Source organism: Pygocentrus nattereri, chromosome 9, assembly GCF_015220715.1.
Source record: "Pygocentrus nattereri isolate fPygNat1 chromosome 9, fPygNat1.pri, whole genome shotgun sequence".
In the NCBI taxonomy this organism is placed as follows: Eukaryota; Metazoa; Chordata; class Actinopteri; order Characiformes; family Serrasalmidae; genus Pygocentrus; species Pygocentrus nattereri.
The window spans coordinates 23,485,578-23,503,044 of NC_051219.1; the positions used below are offsets into that span (position 1 = coordinate 23,485,578).

The 17,467-nt window shown below is 39.9% G+C and overlaps 1 protein-coding gene across 1 annotated transcript; it reads left to right on the forward strand.

Annotated features, from left to right (window-relative positions):
* Nucleotides 1-4,082: 4,082 nt before the first annotated feature.
* On the forward strand, nucleotides 4,083-10,841 carry LOC108438082 (E3 ubiquitin/ISG15 ligase TRIM25-like). Its single transcript, XM_017715626.2, has 2 exons — nucleotides 4,083-4,855; nucleotides 8,427-10,841. Exons 1-2 carry the CDS (start codon nucleotides 4,106-4,108, stop codon nucleotides 9,315-9,317), a joined length of 1,641 nt encoding a protein of 546 aa, XP_017571115.1. The 5' UTR covers nucleotides 4,083-4,105; the 3' UTR covers nucleotides 9,318-10,841.
* The last annotated feature ends 6,626 nt before the right edge of the window (nucleotides 10,842-17,467 follow it).

Consider the following 17,467-nt stretch of genomic DNA (forward strand, 5'->3'; position numbering starts at 1 on the left):
TGGGAATTCTGTACCATAGGAATACAGAACTCTGGGAATACAGGGCCATTGGAATATAAGACTCTGCAAATACAAGATCCTAGGAATATAGGACCCTTTGAATACATGTCCTTGGCAACATGGGACACTGGAAACATAGGACCTTGGGAATATAAGATCCTGGGAACTTTAAGCAAAAATTAAACATCTTGGGAGCCATTTTATGTCCATTTTACCATTTTGGTTGCAAATATGTCTTAGTATGTGTTAACGTTCTCGTGTAGACGATATGAATGAAAGTGCAGTCTTACTTTGCTCTGCTTTAAGCTTTAGCTCAGCTATAGCTGCCTTTCTCACATCTCTGGCATGTAGAACAGTTTCTTATAAAATGTGTTTACTGCACCATTTAAGGTGGAACGGTAAGAAGCTGGTGAATGAGAAGCTGACTTCAGTTTCACTACTTTTTAGCATTTGACAGTTTCTCATTGCAGAGTAAGCATATCAGGAAACCAGCTGGAGTGATTATAAAGGCAAATAAGTCCAGTACTCTCTAAATTATTGATGTTCTTCTTACAAACCCCAATTCCAATGAAGTTGGGACATTGGGTAAAACATGAATAAAAACAGAATACGATGATTTGCTAATTCTTTTCAGCCAATATTCAATTGAATCCACTACAAACACAAGATATTTAATGTTCAAACAGAGAAACTTTATTGTTTTTTGCAAATATTCACTCATTTTGAATTTGATGCCTGCAACACGTTTGAAAGAAGTTGGGACAGGGGCATGTTTACCACTGTGTTACATCACCTTTCCTTTTAACAACACTCAATAAGGATTCAGGAACTGATGACACTAATTGTTGAAGCTCTGTAGGCGGAATTCTTTCCCAATCTCCGTTGTCGTATTTTGCACTTCATAATGCGCCACACATTTTCAATGGGAGACAGGTCTGGACTGCAGGCAGGCCAGTCTAGTACCCACACTATTTTACTACGAAACCACGCTGTTGTAACATGTGCAGAATGTGGCTTGGCATTGTCTTGCTGAAATAAGCAGGGACGTCCCTGAAAAAGACGTTGCTTGGATGGCAGCATATGTTGCTCCAACACCTGTATGTATCTTTCAGCATTAATGGTGCCTTCACAGATGTGCAAGTTACCCATGCCATGGGCACTAACACACCCCCACACCATCAGAGATGCTGGCTTTTGAACTTCGCACTGATAACAATCCGGACAGTCCTTTCCCTCTTTGGCCCGGAGGACACAACGTCCATGATTTCCAAAAACAATTTGAAACATTGACACTTTTCCACGTTGCATCAGTCCATCTCAGATGAGCTCGGGGCCCAGAGAAGCCGGCGTCGTTTCTGGGTGTTGTTGATATATGGCTTTCGCTTTGCATGGCAGTTTTAACTTGTACTTGCAGACGGAGCGACGAACTGTGTTCACTGACAATGGTTTTCTGAAGTGTTCCTGAGCCCATGTGGTAATATCCGTTACAGAATGATGTCGGTTTTTAATGCAGTGCCACCTGAGGGATCGAAGGTCACGGGCATTCAATGTTGGTTTTCTGCCTTGCTGCTTACTTGCAGAGATTTCTCCAGATTCTCTAAATCTTTTGATGATATTATGGACTGTAGATGATGAAATCCCTAAATTCCTTGCAATTGCACGTTGAGAAACGTTGTTCTTAAACTGTTGGACTATTTGCTCACGCAGTTGTTCACAAAGTGGTGACCCTCACCCCATCCTTGCTTGTGAACGACTGAGCCTTTCAGAGATGCTTCCTTTATACCCAATCATGACACTCACCTGTTTCCAATTAACCTGATCACCTGTGGAATGTTCCAAACGGGTGTTTTTTGAGCATTCCTGAACTTTCCCAGTCACAGCAGTTCTAAATGATCTCAAGTATTTAAGACATATTGTTAAAACTGTTTGAATGATCAGCAGAGCTTTATTTTACTGTAAATCAGGATTATTTTATTTTTTACCTACAAATCTAATTCTGCTACAGCGCCACAACAGGGGAGTAGAAAAGCCACATGTTGCCAACCCCTGAATTGGGTTTTATAAACTGACAGGCTAGTGGTGTGACTTTTTTTGGCAATCAAAAAGGAGAAATACAAACAGAAACAAATGCTTAAAAAACTATGTGAAATCAAGGTAAAATAGATTATTAGGAGGAATAATGGATAAAAGGCAAAACTAAAATCAGCAGATTAAAAATTGCATTAATCAAATTTGTGACCTTGGCATTGCACCATGAAGGTCATTTGGGATCTTTATGATGCAGCACCTCTTTTGTAAAGGCATGTCAAAATAGAAGTCCTTTGTTTTTGTGCTGCCTAACATTTAAGGAAGTAAGAACTTGCAGAAAAAAAACTTTATATGGATGCACTGAAAATTAAAAGAGGTGTTGATGAATAAATTGATATCATGTCATATATTTTAATCAACTAGTTTTTGGAAAATAATGGACTTGGAACACAATAAAATGCATGCCATGTCAATGACCTAAATACAGAGAATTACAGTAGTCCAGCCAAGAAGAGATAAACACATAGATAACTGTTTCCAGATCCTTCTGAGATAAAAGATTGAAGATCTTATATCTAGGCTGATGAATTCTGCCCTTCACAACCCTACTGAATTGTTTGGTAAAATTCCAATACAGGTCCAAAACCACACCAAGATGTTTAACCACATCGTCCAAATTACATGCAATGACTTTTACATGATCATTTCTTTAGCTTGAGATGTTTTTCAGCAAACAGTTTCCCCATAAAATAACCCAGCTGAACTGTGACCTACTACAACGGCATCTGCAGATTTCTACTTAGGATTATGTTAATTTCCCATCAAACCTGTTATTCTTGAGATGTGCAGTAATGCTGAATGAAGGCCGGCCTTCTAGGAGCTCTGATTTAGATTATGTAAGATGTTGTGTGCAAAGTGATAGTTTGACCAAAAATCTAATTTTCACAGTTAATCCCTTTATACCACAGTGAGTCAGCCAAGATGTTTCTGATATTGCCCTCTTTTGCACTGGAGCTACAAGGCTAACATAGCTAACAAATAATGGAAGCTTATACTCCACCAATTAGCATGCTGCTGACTTCACGCCTAAAATCATCAAACCCCACCCTTGCCTTAAGCCATGTGAAGTTATTAGGTAATTTGTGACAGATATGCTTATGTGTTTATGACTAACTGAACTTCCCAGAAAACACACCTTCAACATCATTCTTACCTGTGTTCTCACGCATCTGCTTTTCTGGTTTGTGTAGCAACAGAAAACAAACATCAAAGAGTAACTGAAAGGGAAACTTCAAGTATCTTTAAACCTGAAATTTTTCACATATAGTTCCAGTCAGGGGTTTCTCACAGTACCAGCCAAGAGCCTCACATATAACCTCATACAATCTCATATAGTACTTATAGTTACAAACATCATAAGACCCTCAGATAGAACCAGTCAAAATTCCCACGTAGAACCAGTCAAAAGTCTCACATAGTACCAGTTAAGAGCCTTGAATAGAACCAGCCAAAAGTCCCACTTAGAACCAGTTAAAACCTTCACAAAAGTCTCTGATAGAACCAGTTAAGAGCCTCAAGTAGAACCAATCAAAGGTCTCACATAGTACTAATTAGGAACTTCACATAGAACCAAAGTCTCACAGAGTGAAGAGCTTTACATAGTACCATTCATGCACCCCATGCAATATCAGAAATAAAAGAATTGTACCATAATCCACTGAAATGATCATTTTTTTGGGACATACTGATTCCGCTCACCCCTTGTCTCCATGCTTTTTATTTTATTGTTCAAAACATGGTTTATTACATTACAAATAAGTAATCTGCCATGGAAAAAATCATTTCGTATTATATTAAAATACAAAAACAGTCAAAATAAAGACAAACGCTTGAGTACTTTTAACTTTCTCTTTCTCAAAATTTCTGTATGACCTGCTGTCTCCCTGGAATGCTGAGTTTCAAACTCAACTCACATAAACAGGCAGAGCCAGTTCCAGTGCCAGCCTGTGTCTTGTTTTCTCAACTTTCTTTCTGTGCTCCTTTTTGTGTGAGCGTGTGTTTGCAGAGAGACGCGAAAATGAGCCAGCCGAGTGGAATTCTGGAGCAGGAACTGAGCTGTGCTATTTGTCTTCAGTTGTACAATGATCCGGTGTCCTTGCCTTGTGGACACAGCTACTGCTTGGCCTGTGTTCAGACCAGCCAGAAGTCAGACCTACCTGGGGGTCAACCACGCTGCCCAGAGTGCAGACAGGAGTACGATGGCTTGGAGAGTTTGCTCAGAAACTTCAAACTATGTGGAATTGTGGAAGGTTACCGCAAGGCCATGTCTGCTGGTGGCTTTAAAATGGGTAAATCAGTGGTGCCATGTGACCAGTGCTTGGATGGAACAGAACCTGCTGTGAAGACATGCCTTCACTGTGAGACCTCTCTGTGTCAGGGTCATTTAAAAAAGCACCAAGAACGCCACAGGTCCAAAAGTCATGCCCTTGTAGAGCCACTGCCTGACCAGGACCAGAGGAAATGTCCAGATCACAGACAAGAGCTCGAGTTTCTGTGCTTGGAGGACCGCAGTTTTCTCTGCAATGAGTGCGTAATTGAAGGAAAGCACAGAAACCATGAAGTCCAGACATTTGAAGCTGCTAAGAGTGACCTGAAGCGAGTGTTGGAAGGGCTGGAGAAGGCCACCCATGACCGCCTCCAAATGACTGAAGCTCTGCTCAGGAGGTCTCAGGAGACTGTCAGAAACCCAGAGACAAGTGTAGATATGCTAGCAGCCAAGGCTACATCACTGCTGGACAGCTTGGCAGTACAAATCACTGCTTACAAGGTGAGTAGAAACTGGGTTATCACCAGCAATAACAAAAGCATTGTGTACTTTTATTAGCTCACTGAAACAAACTGACAACTTTTGAGAAAACCAGATCAGGGGCAGTCGTGGGCTGGAGGTTAGGGAACTGGCCCTGTGACCAGAAGGTTGCTGGTTCAATCCCCAGTGCCGACAGTCCATGACTAACCCCCAATTGCTCCCTGTGCCCTGTGGATAGGGCTGCCCACTGCTCTGGGCAAGTGTGCTTACTGCCCCTAGTGTGTGTGTATTCATTAGTGTGTATGTGGTGTTTCACTTCACGGATGGGTTAAATGCAGAGGTAGAATTTCCCCGTTTGTGGGATTAAAAAAGTATCACTTAACTAAAAGATTCAAAACTTCCATTTCATACCATGCATGCGAAGTTTGCCTCTTTAATTTTAATTTTGGAGTTGTGAGCCCTGCTAGAAAACATATGGAAAAAGATATATAGACATGTAATATTATATATTTGAAGTGCCATATGAACCAAATATATTTTAAAATGCCTTTGGAAATATTACACATAGAAATGTTCTGTGTAGAAATAAATGTATGTAAATTGATATCCTCTTTATTTGAAATACATTGTGAGTATCGGTTAATGTAAACTACAATGCAGATTGCAGAAGTCAGTACAATTCATTAAATTCATGTATATTTAGTTATATCTGTAACCTTTGTTACAGCTACATATAATTCAAAAAAATAAAAACTAAGTAACAAATAGAATTTGCAATTTGCCCGCTCCGGGCAAGTGTGCTCACTGCCCCCTAGTGTGTGTGTTCACTAGTGTGTATGTGGTGTTTCACTTCACGGATGGGTTAAATGCAGAGGTGGAATTTCCCCGGTTGTGGGATCAAAAAAGTATCACTCACTTACTTTTTCAGCAGGAAGGCTAATGTAGCTAACAAATAGTAGAAGCTTATCTATCCCTCAAAAATTAGCATTTTGCTACCTGTATGCCTCATATGATGCAGAGCTAATCCCAGCTCAATAGTCTTTCTGGGAAAAAAAAACACAGTTAGAGGTCAAGTTCACTCGGCACAGTGAAATATGCATGTAGACGCTAAGCTAAAATTCTTAAAATGGACAAAGATTTAGCTTTGCTAGCATACCTTAATCCATATTTATAGATAACAGTGAGTCATACAGTGTCAGAAACCACACAATCAAATCTGTTAGAGTCTGAGCAACTCTACATGCTTTGAGGCAAGTGGTGCCTCAAACCAGGCAAGTGATTTGCAAATCCTTTTCAACCTATATTCAATTGAATACACTACAAAGACAAGATATTTAATGTTCAACCTGATCAATTTTATTGTTTTTTGCAAATATTCACTCATTTTGAATTTGATGCCTGCAACACGTTCCAAAGAAGTTGGGACAGGGGCAACAAAAGACTGGGAAAGTTGAGGAATGCTCAAAAAACACCTGTTTGGAACATTCCACAGGTGAACAGGTTAATTGGAAACAAGTGAGTGTCATGATTGGGTATAAAGGGAGCATCTCTGAAAGGCTCAGTCGTTCACAAGCAAGGACGGGGTGAGGTTCACCACTTTGTGAACAACTGCGTGCGCAAATAGTCCAAATGTTTAAGAACAACGTTTCTCAACGTGCATTTCATCATCTACAGTCCATAATATGATCAAAGGATTCAGAGAATCTGGAGAAATCTCTGCAAGTAAGCGGCAAGGCAGAAAACCAACACTGAATGCCCGTGACCTTCAATCCCTCAGATGGCACTGCATTCAAAACCGACATCATTCTGTAATGGATATTACCACATGGGCTCAGGAACACTTCAGAAAACCACTGTCAGTGAACACAGTTTGTTGCTCCATCTACAAGTGCAAGTTAAATCTCTGCCATGTAAAGCGAAATCCATATATCAACACCACCCAGAAACGCCACCAGCTTCTCTGGGCCTGAGCTCATCTGAGATGGACTGACGCAAAGTGGAAAAGTGTCCTGTGGTCTGACGAGTCCACATTTCAAATTGTTTTTGGAAATCATGGATGTCGTGTCCTCCGGGACAAAGTGGAAAAGGACTGTTTGGATTGTTATCAGCGCAAAGTTCAAAAGCCAGCATCTCTGATTGTGTGGGGGTGTGTTTGTGCCCATGGCATGCCCATGAAGGCACCATTAATGCTGAAAGGTACATACAGGTTTTGGAGCAACATATGCTGCCATCCAAGCAACGTCTTTTTCAGGCACGTCCTGCTTATTTCAGCAAGAGAATGCCAAGCCACATTCTACACGTTACAACAGCGTGGCTTCATAGTAAAAGAGTGCGGGTACTAGACTGACCTGCCTGCAGTCCAGACCTGTCTCCCATTGAAAGTGTGTGGCACATTATGAAGCGCAGAATACGACAGCGGAGACCTTGGACTGTTGAGCAACTGAAGTTGTACATCAAGAATGGGAAAGAATTCCACCTACAAAGTTTCAACAATTAGTGTCCTCAGTTCCCAAACGCTTATTGAGTGTTGTTAAAAGGAAAGGTGATGTAACACAGTGGTAAACATGACCCTTCTTTCAAACGTGTTGCAGGCATCAAATTCAAAATGAGTGAATATTTGCAAAAAACAATAAAGTTTATCCGTTTGAACATTAAATATCTTGTCTTTGTAGTGTATTCAATTGAATATATTTTGAAAAGGATTTGCAATTCATTGTATTTTGTTTTTATTTATGTTTTACACAACGTCCCAACTTCATTGGAATTGGTGTTGTACATTTTGGTAAAATGAACTTGTTATGGATTGTGAAATCAGTATCTCGTGTATTTTGATAAAGGTAGGTTATATACACATACACACCTTCTAAGACGCTTCTCCTTCTGGGTCACGGGGGTTCTGGAGCCTATCCTACCTGTCAGGGTGGAAGGCAGGATACATCCTGGACAGGTCACGAGTCCATCACAGGGCAAACAGACAGACAAACACATTGGCAGAAACATAACATCACAATTTTGAAGACCTATTTAATATATGAGGTCCAAGATAGCAAGCATACGTCAGTCCACTAGCTCCATAAGGTCAGCAGCCTGTATGACAAAGCTGGTCAATCAGACAAATATTAAAAAGTGAGAGAAAAGGAAATAATGACATAGTTAGTTTAAAATGTTGCTCACACTATGCTAGATTAAAATTATTTGCTAAACATATTTAGAAAGTATAGAAACAGGAAGAAATGAAAGAAAAACTAAGGAAAAAAGCGTATTGGACTGGGAGTGTAAAATGAGCGCTGAAAAGTGGCATTTTGTCTAGTACTCTGCTTAACCATCAGGGGGCCACCAGCTTACTGTTATTGGGCCAACAGTGGCCTGCTTTCCTTTTGCTATATGGGATAATAAACAGTATTTCATTTTTCAGTACTGATATGCTGGAAAAGACTCAAAATGTAGTGCCATATTTAAAAAAATACTGAATCAATTTTTGTTCGATGTTTCAAATGCTGCATGGCACTTAATCTAATTATTAATAAATAATATTAATCATTGTCAGATTGCCTAAGATGACTTTGCTAACAGTCTGTGTTGTAACATACAGGAGCGTATGAGATTGCTTATAGAAGATGAAATACGTGAGTGCAATAAAACCTGGCAGGCGAGCGTGGCTGCCATGAGGGAATACCAGCACCAGCTTAGCAATGCCCAGCGCTCCGCTAGCGAGTTACTATCCTCTTCCCCTGCCGACTTCATCTTCCTGCAGCTGTACATTAACCTGGAGCCACAGCTACGTCAGGCAGCTAACGTGACCATCCCGAGCCTTCCTGCGCCTCAACCAACCAACACCAAGCGGCTTCGGGCTAGCCTTAGCACAGACACCTTCAGATCAGAGCTGACCCAGGAACTCCAGAATCTCCACAGCTTGATGAATCCGCTGGACCTTAGCTTCAATCCTGCTACACTACATAACAGTCTTATTCTATCCATGGATTTACTGACTGTGAAGTACTGGAGTGGAGCGAAACCCAGTCATAGCAACGGAGACCAAAACGAACGCTTCACTACCGCAGTGCAGGTCATGTGTTCCCAAGGGTTTGCACAAGGCGTCCACGTGTGGACAGTACAGCTAGGTCCACACTGCATGTGGTCAGTTGGGCTTTGTTATGCTAGCATTCCCCGCAAAGGTGACCACAGCAAGCTTGGGCACAACACCCTCTCCTGGAGGCTGCAGTGGAAAAACAAGAAGTTGACAGCGTGCTATGATTCCATCAGCACCAACGTGGGTGATGGGTCTGCAGTGCCACCCAAAAGGCTGGAGGTGGCGTTAGATTATGACGGAGGCTCTCTAGCTTTCTATAGCATTACAGCTAAAGGGAGGAAGCTGCATCTACACACGTTTAGAGCTGCGTTCAAGGAGACTGTGTATCCTGCATTTGGGCTGCACTCGACCAGTGGCGAGTCTTGGATCACGCTGATGAATACAGCCATATAACCTGCACATAGGAAGTTTAAATGGGAGAGTTTGATTAAAAATGCTAATGTTTCTTAATCACTAATAATCAATGAAAATTAATATCTAAAGAAATCAGTACATGTAGATAAATATATACAAATAATGTTCTGCCCAGTCTTCCACCTGTCTGTGTACTCCCTTTTATTTTCATCATGATATCAAACAAATAGGTCATACTAGTTTTTAGCTCCAAACTTCTATACATTATTTTCCTGCTTGGATGAGGTATTAGCTTAATAATTTCATGTTTGTGTTGATATTCTAAATAAAATCTTTGCATCTACAATTAACTAATGCTAGTGTAAACAGTAAACAACAACAATAGAAGAGTTTCAGGTTCTGATTTACCTTTTACTGTGTTTGGTTTTATATGTTTGGTAGTACTCTGGTTATATTATATTTTGGTTTTAGTTGCTTGACTCATACATATCAATCAATGTTCTAGCCTCACTCATAAAATCATATGCAAAAGTTTGGGCAGCCCTGGTCAAGTTCCATGTTCCAGTCCATGTTGTACATTCCATTTTCTAAATGTCAATGAATTGGCCTCCACAGAAAACACACTTCTGTGCATATGAAGGCACAATTGCTGTTGATTTACTGAATTTAACATATTGGGAGGAAACAAAACATACAATTTCACCTGTGTTAAAGTTATGGCATATGTTGTGTTTCATTTTTTTCCTACTATGTTAAACTCAACAAATAAATTGAAATGGCCTGAAATCAAGTACCAGCCCACCAGTACCTCATTTACATCTGATTTATATAAAGCACACTCAAATTTACATAGATGTTTCCAATAAAACAACAGCGTTCAGTGCCTCATCAGCCAATGGCTGCGCTGGTAGGGTTGTGAGTTGTGAGTGCACTGCAACCCCCACAGACCAAACTTTCTAGTGTTAAAATTAAGACCACTGGAAAGAATAGAACGTGAAATAACCAAAATGTCTTGGTGTTTTTCAAGATAGTGTAAAATATCATAGTTTAAATGCTGTATTATTGCACTAGCTGTGTTTTTATGTATATTTGGTGAGCGGAGTCAGTAATATAAAACAGAAGTGAAGTGTAAAATGTCTTCAAATGGAACGTGTAATAGCTGCAGGGTTGGTTTATATCAATGTGCATGTAAAATGACTTTGAAATTATTTTTATTGCACAAATTGTTAATATTATAGGCACTGTGTATTTGTATACTTATTATTTGTATTATACATGATATTAATGATAGTTTTGTTCAGTTAATCACAAATCAAGCTTTTTTATCCTTCAGATCAAACTGATGAATGACATAATTGGGAGAGAAATTAGCTCATCTTTTGGTCGTTTTAGTATCAGGTTTGATGAACAAGGACTTTTGTTGAGAAGGTTAAAAGGAAGCTGAGTTGTGACAAACATGAAATTAAAGAAGGAAACAAATACAACTTTCTTTCTCATATGGAAAAATTATATCCCAATGTATAACATGGCCACAATGTTTTATTAAATATATTTTAAAATGCTTTTCTTTGTACTAGTTATTGTATTTGTTCAATTATATATAGTTGTAACAAAGGTTACAGATATAACTAGTGCACACACACACACACACACACACACACACACACACACACACAGTCATCATCTTATCCTCCTGGGTCATAGGGGGTGCTGGAGCCTATCCTAACACTCATTGAGCGGAAAGTGGTAACACACTGGACAGGCTGCCAGTCCATCACAGGGCAGATACACAGGCATATACACCCACATTCATTTCCAGTTTGCCTGACTGCATGTCTGCAGGACTGTGGGAGCAAACTCCACACTGAAAGGTCTCTCGGTCAGCCAATATATATATATATATATATATATATATATATATATATATATATATATATATATATAAAATATAGAGGCCTAACTATTTACAAAGAAATGCAATTGTACTGGAGTTGTTCCCAACACCCTAAGTGATGCACAGAACCAAATGTTTTCACCTTTACCTTTAACTGAACAACATCAACCAAACTTTAATCAGTTGATAAAGCTTAGGAGAACATTTAGATAACATATGAATCAAAAAAAAAAAATTAAAGAGTAAAAAATTAACTAAAAGTACTAAAAGTAACTAAAAGTAAAAAATAAAGTAAGGAGTTAAAGGAAATTGTAGAATGAACAAGTGAACATAGGGGAAAGCATGGGTGTTTGTGACATCACAAGAATGACAATTCAAAACAGGACTCTTTTGAAGCTTCGCTTCTACATACGTGGTATGTAAGTGGTCTTGGAAGAGAACAACATTTACATACTACATCAGACAATCGAGGAACATTTAATTTTCTGTGAATTGGGCCCTTTAACCCCTTAAAATCTCAGCCTTATAAAATACTAAGGTTATTATTCAGTAACTACAGGGTCTTAAGTGCAAACTGGCTGAGCTATTCTTAGGTTATAGAAGTGTGTAATAAAACTTTGGGCCTGTTCGTGATCTGCCTGTGTCCGTTGATTATGTGCTCAGTGTCTATCCAGATGGAAGAGAACTCGTCTAACATGAAGATAAATTTAGCCTCGATCTGTCATTTGATTCTCCGTCAGCTGGACAGACCAGTTTGTTGAGATGCCGCAAAAGTTCTTCACCTCATCGTGTGGTTAAGTAACTGGAACAATGAAGGCAGTTTGTTTTTAACCAAAAAAAGTTTTGCATTTGGTGGACCTTAACAAAAAGAGGAAAGAAGAGAAAGTAAAGCCGTTTTTTTTTATCTTTCAAGGACAAACAGCAGGAATGGAATGAAACCAATATTTGGAAACAGTGGCGTCACCAAGCTCTTCTGGGCCCCAAAACACCAGAAGACCTCCTAAGCAACAATCACCACTCATTGTTTAGATATTTACCATTTTTGTACATGAGAACATTTGATTAAAAGGTCCTTTGGTGAGGCAAAAGTGGTTCTTCTATGGCATCATGCTGAGGAACTGTTTTTGGAACTTTTATATGATGTCTAAAATTAATATCCAGAATTGATCATATTTCAAAAGTGCACACTTAAAAAGGCAATGACCCTACATAGAACCATGAGGACTCAAAGAATTCTGTGAATGCTTAAATGGTTCACTGCATGGTGAAATGGTTCTTCAGATTGATAAAGAATGTGTTGTATTTGGTTCTATATAGAATCCTTTTGAAATGGTTTATATATAGTACCAAAAAGGGTTCTTCTGTTGCTGCAAGTTTGACATTGTGACAATAAAATAATCCTTTTTGGTGCTTTATAGAACCCTTTTCAAAAGGGGGCAGTCATGGGCTGAAGGTTAGGGAGCCGGTCTTGTCACTGGAAGGTTGCCAGTTCGATCCCCAGAGCTGACAGTGTGTGATTGAGGTATCTTTGACTAAGACACCTAACCCCCAACTGCTCCCTGGATCCTGTGGATAGGGTTGCCTACTGCTGTGTGTGTGAGCTGTGAATGTTAAAGCACAACAGAGTTGAACTGAAACACTGCAGGTCAGCAGGTCCTACTAAGATAGAAATACACACATACAAACACACAATGCTGTGCAAAACAGTAACAAAGTGCTGAATCTGTTTATTGCATTCAAATGTACATCATTTCCAATAAATATTATTTTTCATCAGCACTAAGTGAACTGAGTAAACTTATGTTGATATTTAATGGAAGTGATAATAATCTTTATTCATGTTAACTGCAAAAAATAGCATCTTGTCAAATAAAATGATCTTAAATCTAGTCAACATATCCAATATGTCTTCTCAATGTTGTAGTTTATTGTAAGATTATTTTACCTCATTCCAAACATTTTTACTTGTTTTAAGTGATTTCATTAAGTAAAATGATCTGATTATATTGATAAATCATATTGCATTTTAAAAATGTGATTGAAACTGAACTGAATTTGTTGGCAGTTATAAATACCTGTGGACAGTTATCGATTAAACTGCCCTTAAATGTGGTCACTGATATAATCTGTAAAAAGAGGGCAGCAGAGCTTTTACTTCTTAAGAAAGTTAGATATGTTTAATGTGGATAGAAGATCATGAGCCTCTTCTAGAAGTCATTTATTGAATTGTTTTACCTTTTTCTTTGATTGCTTGGGTGTGGATATAAGAATCATCTCAACAATACTGTTAAGGTGCCAAACAAAATACTTGGCGCTGACCAAACTTCATTAAATTACATATTCCTCTGTCACATCACCAAGAAAGCAAAACTTATACTTTTCCAGTCCATCTCCTTAACCCCTTCCAGGTTTGTTACATAGTAAGGTTTAGGAACTTGCAAACTGGCTGGGCTGTTCTTAGACTATAGAAGAGTATAATAAAACTTTGGGGACGTGGTGTGCTCTGAAAATTTAAGTGTTTAACTTTCATACCCAAAGCTATACAGCTATTATTAAAGCTGTGATATATGTATTTTTACATAACTAGATTTAATATTTCAGCAGCATGTTGTGTTTTTATTTTTGTGTTATATGTTTAGAATACCTGGCTGTAAAAAAAAAATTGTGCACTGAAAATGCCATGGTCCATATTAAATAACAGTACAATTACAAACTACAGGACAAAAAAGGGACATATATAAGCATAAAAATTAATTCACTGTATTTTGTATTAATGATACAATGCAGAATTATTATGTTTCCTGTGTATTGTATCATGAGCTTCAGTATTGTATGAGCTTCAGTGGGTCAAAAATAAAATGCAAATAAGCTGCACAGTCAGGGCTGTTTATGAGATATATAACAGTATGTTTATGATTTTAGCTGTTTTGCTGTTCTATCATGCAAATTATAAACAAAAAGTGAAACAGCACCAGTCATCTAATATGTAGCATTGCCATCTAGTGGGCCAAACACTGTCATTACTTCTCTCCTTCCACTTTGTAAACTCTTAAGGGCCCAAACTATTTTTTCTCTGAATAAAAGAATCAGATGCAGTGTGTGAACACTGTAAATAAGCATAAAAATTTGCAGTTCTCCCCCCAGTAAATATACAGAAACTATACTGCAATCAGCTGGCTGATTGTTTTTGTGATGTCACAGAGATCTATATGTACTTACAGAGACTAATTCAGCAGTTTAATCCCGCCCGCTTTAACGCATTCAAAACAGGCTTTTTTCAGTGTAGTTTTCCTTCTAGACTCTTGAAATGGTTCTTCAAGAGTTCTTTAGCAAAGACAGGGGGCAGTTGTGGGCTGGAGGTTAGGGAACTGGCCCTGCATAGGACTGCTCACTGCGTACGTACGTGTGTGTGCGTGCGCGTGTGGTTTCACTTCACGGGTGGGTTAAATGCAGAGGTGGGATTAAAAAAAAAGTATCACTTCATAGACCAAAGAACACTCATTGAACACATTGGAAAATGTGTTGCCTATGGTTGTTCATACCACCAAAGGTTTCTATTACTGTGATGATGTCAAGCTTGTAACAAAAGCAGAAAGCTTTTTGCACTATAAAGAACCAGATCTACATAAAACCACATACAATACATCTGAAGAACAATTTCACCATGAAAAGAAATATTTAGCCTGAAACGGTTCATTGAGTGTTTATGGTTCTGTATAGGACCATTGCCATTACTTGCGGGTGGTGGGCCCACATGGTCTCTCCATGTCTTTTCAGGCTGAGCCCTGATGGCTTATGTGGACTGCTTGGCCACCGGGCGCTTCCCGAGGGAGGCTACCCTGAGGCCTGGCTCCAGGGCTAGGTCCCAGTGACCCTCCACCGGGCAGGGTAAACGATCATCTGTGTCCGTTTTTCTTGGAGGGTTTTTGGATAGTCCTTGGTGTTACTGGGAGACTTCAATGTTCATGTTGGCAATGACTAGGAGACTTGGAGTGTCACGATTGTTCATAAAGAATACCAAGTGTATAAGGTACCAGTACACCTTGGGTCAAAGTTCAATGATCAACTTTGTTGTCATTTCTTCTGACTTGGGACTACAGTATATGTTCTGGACACTCTGGTGAAGAGAGGTGCTAAGCTGTCAGCTGATCACCATCTGGTGGTGAGTTGGATCAGCTGGCAGGGAAGACTGATGGTCAGACCTGTTAGGCCCAAGCAAATAGTGAGGGTGTGCTGGGAACGACTGTTGGAGACCCCTGTTCAGAATAACTTTAACTCCCACTTCCAGGAGAGCTTTTCTCATGTTCCAGAGGAGGTAGGAGGCATGGAGTCTGAATGAGCTCTGTTCAAAACCTCCATGTAGCTGTGGCCAAAACCTTGTGCGTGCCTGTCAGGGCGGTAACCCAAGAACAGCCTGGTGGACACCGGTGGTGAGGGAGGCAGTCAAGCTGAAGAAAGAGGCCTTTAGGGTCTGGATGGCCTGAAGGACTCCCAACTCAGCAGATAGGTACCGGCAGGCAAAAAAGGTGTCAGAAGCAAAATCTAGGGCGTGGGATGAGATTGGTGCTGATTTTGCATCTTCTCATTTATACTGTCAGACTAAGAACACTATAGGCATTGCAAATTTACACAGATTACCAAAAACTGTTCAGAAGTGTGTGGTTTTCCCGAGATTTACGACTATACTGCAAATCAGATTCACGAATCAATCCCCAAATATAGTCGCCCATCATGTTCTCGTTATATTGTCCTTGGTAACGGCATTCAAAGTTCATAATGTCCTAATGTCCTGGTGGAAGCGCTCGCCTTGCTCCTCTGAATAAGCTCCCATGTTCTCTTTGAACTTAACAAGATGAGCATCAAGGATATGGATTTTGAGTGACATCCTGCAGCCCATTGCAGCATAGTTCTTTATCAGAGTCTGGACCATTTGTGCATAGTTTTCATCTTTATGATTGCCTAGGAAGCCGCGAACCACTGCGACAAAACTGTTCCAAGCCGCTCTCTCCTTCCTATTCAGCTTCTTGGGAAATTCACTGCACTCTATGATCTTCTTGATTTGTGGTCTGACGAAGACACCAGCTTTGATCTTTGCTTCAGACAGCTTAGGGAAAAGATCTTGGAGGTAATTGAAAGTTCTCAACTCCTTATCTAGAGCCCTGACAAATTGTTTTATGAGCCCCAACTTGATGTGTAGTGGTGGCATCAGCACCTTGGTCCACCAGTGGCTCCCACTTTACATTGTTCTTCCCCACAGTGAACTCTGTCCGCTGAGGCCAGTCCCGCCTGTGGTAGTGCGCTTTAGTATCCCGGCTGTCCCAAAGGCAAATAAAGCAAGGATACTTAGTAAAACCACCTTGGAGGCCCATCAGGAATGACACCATTTTGAAATCTCCAATAACTTCCCAGCTGTACTCATCATACTTCAAGGCACCTAGCAACATCTTGACACTGGTGTATTCCTCTTTCAGGTGCACCGAGTGAGCTACAGGAAGAGATGGGTACTTGTTCCCATTGTGAAGCAGCATGGCTTTGAGGCTCTTGCATGAGCTGTCTATGAAGAGACGCCACTCATTCGGGTTACAGGTGATACCTATAGCCTCGAATAGACAGGCCACATTGTTGCAGAAGCACAGTCCATCTTGATGACTGAAGAAGGTGGAAAAAACTTGGTGACGCTTCCTCTGACCTGTGACTTGGACGCTTTCATCTAATAAGTTCCATTGCTTGAGCCTTGATGTCAGAAGCTCAGCGTTGGACTTGGTGAGACCAAGGTCTCTGATCAGATCGTTGAGGTCTTTTTGGTTAGGGTAGTATGGCTTCCGCTCCTCATCTGCACATGAAGAGAAATCGTGATCTTCAACATCTTCCTGGGTGTCTGACCCGCTGCTTTCTTCTGAAGGTGGTGTTGCTCTGTCTGGAGGTGTTGGTACAGGAAGCTCAGGGCAGTGTGGTACTGGGGCAATAGATGAAGGAATGTCAGGATACATTACAGGCGTTGCATTTTTGCCAGTGCGACGTTTGGAAGGGTCCACCATGCAGAAGTAGCAATTTGTTGAGTGATCAGTCGGTTCACGCCAAATTCTTGGGACAGCAAAATGCATGGCTCTCTTCTCTCCCCTGTACCAACCTATAAGCAAACAAAATAAAATTTGGATTGAGAATTTGATTTAGGCCTATTTCACACTAATGACTAGTGGTATGTGCGATATTAACACAGTTTGAAATCTGTTATACATCAAACAATAAAATATATCTGTATATATTTGATATATTTAACTACAACATGTGAAAA